At 42.9% G+C, this 9,472-nt stretch overlaps 1 protein-coding gene across 1 annotated transcript; it reads left to right on the forward strand.

The window, feature by feature from the left end:
- Window positions 1–7,416: 7,416 nt before the first annotated feature.
- LOC309526460 (olfactory receptor 5AR1-like) lies at window positions 7,417–8,352 on the forward strand (the record flags this gene model as incomplete). The annotated part of the gene is made up of 1 exon (XM_082212583.1): window positions 7,417–8,352. The coding sequence occupies one exon, from the start codon at window positions 7,417–7,419 to the stop codon at window positions 8,350–8,352; it is 936 nt and encodes a 311-aa protein (XP_082068709.1).
- Between the last annotated feature and the right edge of the window lie 1,120 nt (window positions 8,353–9,472).

The raw sequence follows: 9,472 nt of genomic DNA on the forward strand, positions 1-9,472 counted from the left end.
AAATGACATTTTCTTTACACTAAAGAAATATATAACAAGGTTTAGTGTGTACATAAGCTAGCCGAATGCTTTCTAACATGATGGCCAGGTTATCAAGCTACTGTGTAGAAGTAAGGTATAGTGCCTTTTGCAATTGATATATTTCATTTTAAGGGTATATTTTAGGATATGCCCTACCAATGAATCCAGTAATAGGGCTTTTAGGCTACATATAGGCCATATTCAGTCAGAGAAATTATTACACACCAACTATTGCTTGATCGACAATTTGTTAGCATTAGAGGAAACAAATCACAAAAATTTGGGAGAATGTTCAGGTGGTTGACCTGATGAACATTAGAAGAGTAAGAGAAGATAGACAGGCAGAATCCTCTTATTATTTGCTGGAGTAACAAAAGTTAGGAGAATGTGGAACCACAAATTGTATTGTGAGCGTTATAAAAATGTTATGATTTCTTATCTTCATGCTGTTTTTGATTGTATTTCTTGTTCCTTTGTAAAATAAGGTGAATATTTTGTAATTACTTATTTCTTCTTTGTATCTATCAAAGGATGCATAATGTTGTGCAGTTGTTCTGGGTCATTGATAAACTCCTCTTTGGGAAACATTGTCACCCTTGTTGGTTCAAGGCAGTTTAAGCTCATCCGAAAAGAGGGAGGGACGCTGTTAGGAGCATCCTACTCTCGTGTAGGACCCTGGCAGAGACACAATCCCAACTGGCATGTTCTCTCGCTCCTGGTCGATCATTCAGGAGCTTCAAAAGATTTCTCCAGCCCAAACATCACAGAGATTGATGCCAAGAAGCATCAGCACACTCAGGGATCCGAAGAGTATTCCCAGTTTGTGTAACAGAACCAATAGCACAGCATTTAGGCTAATCTGTGTTTATTTACATATAATACACTCGGATCATTCTACTTTAGCTCCTTCCTCTTTCTCCTCAGACGGCAAAGAGAAAAAACAAAGGACAATAGTCCCACTTTCCTTGGCAGACTGGAGTGCAGACTTGGACTTGCGAGTCGGTGAAGGGGGGGTGTCAAACGGAGCCGATTGGCAGACCTTAGCGATGTGGCCCCTTCTGGAACACGTCCGACAGATGGCGTCTCTGAATCGACACTTGGCATGGAAATGGTTGCCTCCACAGCCAGCACATTCCGGTTGGCCCTTGGACGTCTGTTGGAACTTCCTGCGCTCCCGCTTTGTCTGGTGCACGTCATCGTCTTCACTGGAGGATGCCTCATCACTGCTGGCCTCTTTGTGATGCACTGGAACTGGCTCCCTAGCAAGACGCAGGCTGCTGGCCTTGTGGATCTCCTGGGTGGAGCGTTCAGCAGCTTCCGAGGCCACGGCCTCCTCAATGGCTTTCTGCAGCGTGAGGTCTGGCTTGGCGAGGAGACGCCATTGCAGATGGATGTCCCGGACCCCGCAGACGATTCGATCCATCAGGGCATCGTCTAAGTCTCAGAACTCACAGTGCATTGCAGCCTGTCGGAGGGCGGTGGTGTAGTTGTTGATTGACTCCCCCTCTGCGTGGTTCCGGTGGCAGAACGCATGGCGGGCAGCAATCTTGGATGGCTTTGGTGCGTAGTGGTTGCGGAGCTTCTCTTGGATCATGTCCCACGGTGTTGCCTGGACTGCTTCAGGCGCAACCAATGCTCGGGCTGTCTCAAACACCTCAGGCCCACAGAGGCTGAGGAATAGGCCCCGCTTCCGCTCCTTTGATACTTCTGTCAGCTCGTTGGCTTGGAGGTAGCAGTCGAACCAAGCGAGGTAGGAGTCCCATGATTCAGAGGCTGGCGCAAACGGCGGTAGAGGCACAAGTGAAGCCATGATTCTGATGCCAGCGTGAAGGGCGATGGATGGAACACCGTGCTCTAGCCAGAACAGTCAGCTCTGAATTGGTTCTGTTCAGTGATTTCGCTCAGTGATTCAGCTCAGTGATTCAGCTCTGCTCAGAGGGTGGCTGTGCTCTGATGTCCATCCATCCCATCCTCGTCGCCAGTGTTAGGTTGTGGGCAAACATATCAGACGACACAGTGATTCTTCAAACAGCTCTTCTTTATTCAGATGCCAGAACAGAACTGATCTGAGGAGCTCAGTCAGCCTGCTTATATAGGGCTTCAGAACAATGTAACTGTTGCCATTTTCTAAAACTATCCAATCACTGAACGTCACTTTCGATCCTTCATTTGCATACAAACCATCCAATCACTGAACATCACTTTTGATCCTTCATTTGCATAACTATCTACAGTATCCCCCTGCTGGCCCAGGGTGCGAACTTCAATACATAACACTTCAGGCATGCTTGAAGGAGACAGGGTATCTGGACCCATTTCAATCTGGCTTCAGACTCTGTCATGACATTTGTTGGAAGAGAGATGGCGGGGGAACATATGCTCCAACTTTTCTCCAATGAAAATAGGGGTGTCCTGAGGAAAAGCAGACATCCTGGGATAAAATCAGAAACTGATTAAATCCAGGGCTGTCCCTGGAAAATAGGGACACTTGGAGGGTGTGGGGGAGTGCTGCCTTGCTCACCCTTTTTGACCTTTCCTCAGCTTTTGATACCATTGATGCATCTTTCTTCATCACTCCCAACTTTCAGTGAAAACTGAAGAAGCACATCTTAACATGTGCTTTCAGGGCAAACCCTCTTCCGGTTACTGTAATTTCTTTGAACTGTTTTGAATTCGGGTTTTTAGATTGTAAGCCCCTTTCAGTCCTGCTGGTCCCAATGACTTTGTTGGTATTGGTAACTGGTGTTATTGTTAATAGCTTTGGGAATATGCAACAAACTTACAGTACTCTAAAACAAAATAGAGGAAAGTAACTAGTGAAGATTCCTACTGAATTGTGGGCTGAATGGAGAGGGGAAACTTCTGTTAGAAACTAATTAAAGATGAATAGTAGAAAGTAAAAGAAATTCCCAGTCTGTATGTCCTCAGGTGATTATGCTGAGATGTCATACAGAGTATTTAATTCACGCCTTTGAGGAATTTGGTTACTAGGTGGTAGCAAAACAACCATAAAATGAGCATTTCTCTCTACATGCCTTATTCTGGGGCTCTAAGATCAGATCAACACTGACTATCTTCACAAGTAAGGTTCCTTATGCTACATTTCCTAGCCAGATATACTCACAAAGTTCTTGTTAATTCTCCCCCCACCAGCAGCAGTCAAATTTTTCAGTAGGGCATTTCTCTGGAAGCAGATTTATTATCTGGAACTTCTTTGGGCTTCCTGTTCATTTATTTGCGTTTGTGGATTGGCACACTTAATGATGCTGCCTGAGATCTCTCCTGCATGTTTCCTTTGATCGTAAACACATCTCTATATATAGGAGGGAGAAAGGTTGTTTTCTGCTGCTCCAGAGAAGCGGACACGGAGCAATGGATCCAAACTACAAGAAAGAAGATTCCACCTAAACATTAGGAAGAACTTCCTGACAGTAAGAGCTGTTCAACAGTGGAATTTGCTGCCAAGGAGTGTGGTGGAGTCTCCTTCTTTGGAGGTCTTTAAGCAGAGGCTTGACAACCATATGTCAGGAGTGCTCTGATGGTGTTTCCTGCTTGGCAGGGGGTTGGACTCGATGGCCCTTGTGGTCTCTTCCAACTCTATGATTCTATGATTCTATGATTCCAGAAATGCAGATTAAAATTGATTGGCTTAGAAATTTATTTCACTAGTGTTTTCATCTGGCTTCACAGTCAGCTTTGACCTATAAGGGGTAAAAACAGATTAAATTTAATAGCCACAGCATATTCCATGCACACTGAGGGAAGGTTATATCTTGCTTTCAATATTGCTGCTTTCTACAAGCGCATACACATTTTCTGGAGGTCTGTTTACAATCTTAGAGAACCTGAGGTCTACTTCCTGCAATGTGTAGAAAGGGTATCTTCCCATTCATTTGTGAGGTTGATTTCTCAAAGAATGAATTATTTTGCTCTAGAGTACATAAGGTGTCCTTCATTTATACATACAGCATTTGCCTGAGCAATTATTTGGTTTAATATTTTCATCTTTCACCCATGGGGGGGGGGAGCAGACTGAATTTAAGAGACACAACTCATTGTCTAAGCACTGAGGGGAGGGTGTTCTTGCTTGGTTACAGCATCTCTGCATTCTCTCTATTTTGCAGTGATCCAGCAAACAGGTTTATGTGAAAATGGATGACAGCTTTCCTCCTGCAGGGCAATTTACTTCTTTATTTGCCACAGTAGCCTCACAAATGAATATGGTGGACACCAGGGGGAATAGCATACTGCAGAACATAGTTCCAATTATAACTTGTTGACCCAAGTTGCAGGGGGAAAAGATTTGAATAGTGCATTCCTGTTTTAAAGGGCAAAAATGGGGAAATGATGGAGTAACTTTAACTTGGAGAGGGACTGAGTAGGCTAGATGGGGGGTCTCCCTTGCTACAGTGGCGTAGCAAAATGAGGTCAGCATTTGAAGCATGTTTTAAAAAATAAAAAAGCAGCTATTAGGTGCAGCAAATGGTGCTAGTTTTTGCGAATAAGCAGTGGCACTCTAAGGCCCAGGGGCCTGATGCGGCCCAATCATCTTCTCCATCCGGCCCGCATACAGTCCGAGAATCAGCATGTTTTTACATGAGTACAATGTGTCCTTTTATTTAAACTGCATCTCTGGGTTATTTGTGGGGCACATGAATTTGTTCATTTTCTTTCCAAAATACCGTCCGGCCCACCACATGGTCTGAGGGACTGTGGACTGGACCAGGGCTGAAAAAGGTTGCTGACCCCTGCACTAGTCACTAGTGATATAACAGTAGCCAGTAGGAGCCAATGGCCAGCACAAGAGCTTTCTGCAAAACCTGAATGAAGGCTGGCAAAGGCTAGGTGTTGGAGGAGACTTTATGTAGTGGTCATAAACTACAAGGAAACTGTATGCTAGAGAAATTGCACCTGTAATGTGTGCAAGGAGATGTCAAGGACACTTTGGTAGCTTTCCTCTCCCCAAAGACTGCATTTTGTCAAAAAGTGCCTGTAAATAACAATGACCACACTCTCCAACAGAGAGCCATGTCAGGTTTCAGAAATAATGCATTTGTCTCCACCGGACCCCTTTTTAAAAATGTAATTTTGGTACACGCCATTCAGTTAGGAGTAAGATTACATAACTTCGTTTTGGGTTTTCTTGCACTCCAATCACTTAGGCATTTTGGCCTGTGAACTGAACAGGAATTCTTCCACATAGGTTCTACATATACCCCTGATGTAGTAGTAAGGTGCATCTTAGTGGGCAAACATAAAAGCCGCTCCTAAATTGCCCCAAAAAGCCATCTCTATATTACTATATGCAGATGACGTGGTACTCCGGTCTCAAACAAAAGTGGGCCTAAAATGATTGATGAGGGCACTCTCAGGATGTTGCCAAAAAGAACAGCTGGTTGTGCATTACAATAAAACCAAACTCATGGTGTTCTCAAGAAACAATAGGGCCCATAGTTGCTACATGGATAATCAACTGATTGAACAAGTTAAAGAGTAGATCTAGAAACAGCGGGTGTTGATGACGCTATAAATAAGTCAGAAATTAGATCAATAACAGAAGAAAAATATCTCTATGGAAAATCAGGTTTTCAAATTTTCTACTCTCTGGGCTATCTGGTGTAGCATGTTTATAGCACATTCAAATCACTGTTTCTTTACTAATGTAGCTGTGTCCAAAATCTTTAAATATCTAGGTCTTGTCTTTCAGTCATGGGTCATGTGCAGCACATCAGAAATATGCAAAGAAAAAAGCTCTTCATAGTGTCAAAATTCTGACATGCTTTTTCCATACAAAAGGTGGCAATCAAATACCTTCAGCACTTGAAGAGTTTAAAGGTAAACCCCTAGCACAGTTATTATACGGGACTCAGATTTGGACAGGTACTCACTCTGGATCTACAGAAACTGTTCAGTCCAATTCCTAAGGCATTTTTCCCCCTCTCTTCCATCCTTTGTTCCAAATGCTTCATTGTGCTTAGAGACTAGTCTTCCCTCTGTTGAATTACAGATTTGGCAAAGAATATTTAATTATTGGCTTTGGCTCAATTAAACCCCCATCAATCTACTTTCCCTAGTATTGCAAGACCGTCATGAGTGTGCCTGGACTAAAATTGTCATCCAAAAACTTTATTCCTCTGATTTATCGCTACAACAGTTATTAACAATGAGCTTCATCAAAGCAAATAATTTAATTAGACAGTGCCTATATGACATTGAAGGACAGAATAGCGTATTTTTTGCTCTATAAAATGCACTTTTTTCCCTCCAAAAATTAAGGATAAATGTGTGTGCGTCCTATGGAGCGAATACAGGCTTCTTGGCTTCAGCGATAGCAACGTGAAGCCTCCGGAGCGCGGAGGGAGCACTCCCTTCACGCTCCTTGGCTTCGCGTTGCTTTTGCTGAAGCCTGGAGAGTGAGAGGGATCGGTGCGCACCGATCCCTCTCACTCTCCTGGCTTCGCTTCGCTGGAGAGGCGCTGCACAGCTTTCACTCTCTGCGCAGCGCCCCTTCAGCAAAGTGGGAGGAGAAATGGAAGGGGCTCCATTTCTCCTGCCACTTCGCTGAAGGGGCGCTGAGCAGAGAGCGGGAGAAAAATTTTTCTTGTTCTCCCCCACTAAAACAAGGTGGGTCCTATGGTCGTTTGCGTCCTATAGAGCGAAAAATATGGTAATTTGCCCACCGTAAGGAAAAATTGCCCATGGGTATGATTATTTTCCACCTAGTTTTCTTGATACATTGGCACCCTACTTGCAAAATGTAACAGTTCCAAAATACAGGTGTAGAATCCCATAAACCTGATGTAGATTAACCCACATAGCCTAAGTGTAGATAAATATGCTTCCTGCAGACCAGATAGTATTCAGTGAAACAAACACGTGCACCAAGTCACCTCAGTTGTTGGAACTCAATGTGGAATAGAGGGTTGTTGTTTTTTCTTTCCTTTATTCTTTCTTTTTTGCTTTGGGGTGCTTCAGCTGAGAGCCCAAGTTCATATGTACAGAAAGATGGTCTATCAAAATCAAAAGAGGTATTGTAAGTTTTGGTAGAAACTTTTATTGATAGTGTTTAAGAAAAGATGAAGTGTGGATAAAAGTTAATTTATTGCACAGGTAAATATTTTAAAATGTTGCTGTCGGTAAAATCCTGTTTTATAAAATGTAGGGAATTTTGCTACTAATTCCAATTGAGTGTGTAAATAGCAGCTCCTGTAATTCAAGAATGGAGGTAACTGGACTCCAACTCCCATTATCTCTGACTATTGGCTCTGCTGGCTAGTGCTGATGGAAGGCCACAGGAATCTTGTAGTGCTGGTTTATTTTATTTTTAAGGAAGCCTGGTAGCCACCCAGGTTCAACTACCATGTTATTTTTAATTCTCTTACAGAGTAATATAGAATGAAGCAAAATGAAAGCACTGTAACAGACTTCATCCTTGCAGGATTCATGGTCCACCCTGACCTCCAAGTCCCACTCTTCTTCTTGTTCCTTATAATCTATGTAGCCACAATAATAGGCAACCTTGGGATAATCATAGTGACCAGTGTGGATGCCCAGCTCCAAACACCAATGTACTTTTTCCTAAGAAACCTCTCCATTATCGATATTGGTTATTCAACAGCCATTGCCCCCAAGATGCTGACAACATTTTTGGCAGAGAAGACAACTATTTCCTTCAAGGAATGCACAGTGCAATTCTTCTTCTTTGCCATCTTCATAACCATAGAAGGTTGTCTTCTTGCAGTGATGGCATACGATCGCTTCACAGCCATCTGCAACCCACTGCTCTATTTTGCTATTATGTCAAGGAAACATTGTACCATATTGGTGGTGGTTGTATATGCTTGTGGACTTACAAGTTCAATTCTCCAGACTTCCTTTATTTTTACTTTGTCCTTCTGCAGTTCAAATATCATTAATCATTTTTTCTGTGATGTTCCCCCAATACTTAAGCTGTCCTGTTCAGACACCCATGTCGCTCACACTGTGCATTTCCTTTTATCCACTATAATTGCACTGACAACTTTTCTCATTGTCTTGGTCTCTTACACTGCTATTCTTTTGGCCATCCTGAGGATCAGCTCTGCTCAGGGCAGATACAAAGCCTTCTCCACCTGTGCTTCCCACTTGATCACAGTCATTATCTTCTATGGGACCATCTTCTTCATGTATACACGTCCTGGTTCTACTTTTTCAATAGATCAGGATAAAATAGTTTCTGTGTTCTATAGTCTTATGATCTCCTTCCTTAACCCACTTATCTATAGCCTGAGGAACAAAGATGTGAAAGACGCTTTTGGTAGGACCATAGAGAAGGCAACTTTCTTCAAGTAAAAATGACATTTTTTACACTAAAGAAAGATATAGCAAGGTTTAGTACATAAGCTACCTTAATGCTTTCTAACATGACCGCCAGGTTATCAAACGACTATGTAGAAGTAAGGTATAGTGCCTTTTGCAATTGATATATTTCATTTTAAGGGTATATTTTAGGATATGCCCTACTAATGCCCTACTAATGAATCCAGTAATAGGGCTTTTAGGCTACATAAGGGCCATATTCAGTCAGATGATAGAGAAATTATTACACACCAACTATTGCTTGATTGACAATTTGTTAGCATTAGAGGAAACAAATCACAAACATTTGGGAGAATGTTCAGGTGGTTGACCTGATGAACATTAGAAGAGTAAGAGAAGATAGACAGGCAGAATCCTCTTATTATTTGCTGGAGTAACAAAATTTAGGAGAATGTGGAACCACAAATTGTATTGTGAGCATTATAAAAATGTTATGATTTCTTATCTTCATGCTGTTTTTGATTGCATTTCTTGTTCCTTTGTAAAATAAGGTGAATATTTTGCTTTTACTTATTTCTGCTTTGTATCTATCAAAGGAGCATAATGTACTGGGCACAAATGTTCTGAGTCATTGATCAACTCCTCTTTGGGAAACATCAGATGATGCATTGCCTCGATTGCTTTCTTTAGAATCACAAAACAGTGGGAATATGCAAGGCTGGCATGGGAGGAGTGAGAAACGGACCCCGTGTTATGGACCTCTGATACTCCAATAAGGTTCCTCCTGGAATCTTACTGGGCCATGATCCAAATTGGTGAGGGTTGAGACCACTGCTTCCTCTGTCCTGAGAGTCTCAACTGCCCTGCCATCTCCAACCCACTCAGGCTCTGCTGAGCCCACTTCTCTGCCACAACCCTGACATGTCCCTCCATATGTCTGAGCCACCTCAGGCCATTGATGCTGCCACCTGTCATGGACTGGCTGGATGCAAAGGTGTGGTGAGAGGCACCAGCTGGGGGACCTCAAGGGAACTCACAAGGGAACTCACTCAGAGCCAGGGGATTGGTGGTGGGAGGACAATCAGTGTTCAGAAGAAGAAGAAGGAACAAACTGGAGGGAGGTGGTGTCAGAAGCTGAAGCGGTAACAGGGTT

Source organism: Podarcis vaucheri (assembly GCF_965113315.1).
Source record: "Podarcis vaucheri genome assembly, chromosome: 1".
NCBI lineage: Eukaryota > Metazoa > Chordata > Lepidosauria > Squamata > Lacertidae > Podarcis > Podarcis vaucheri.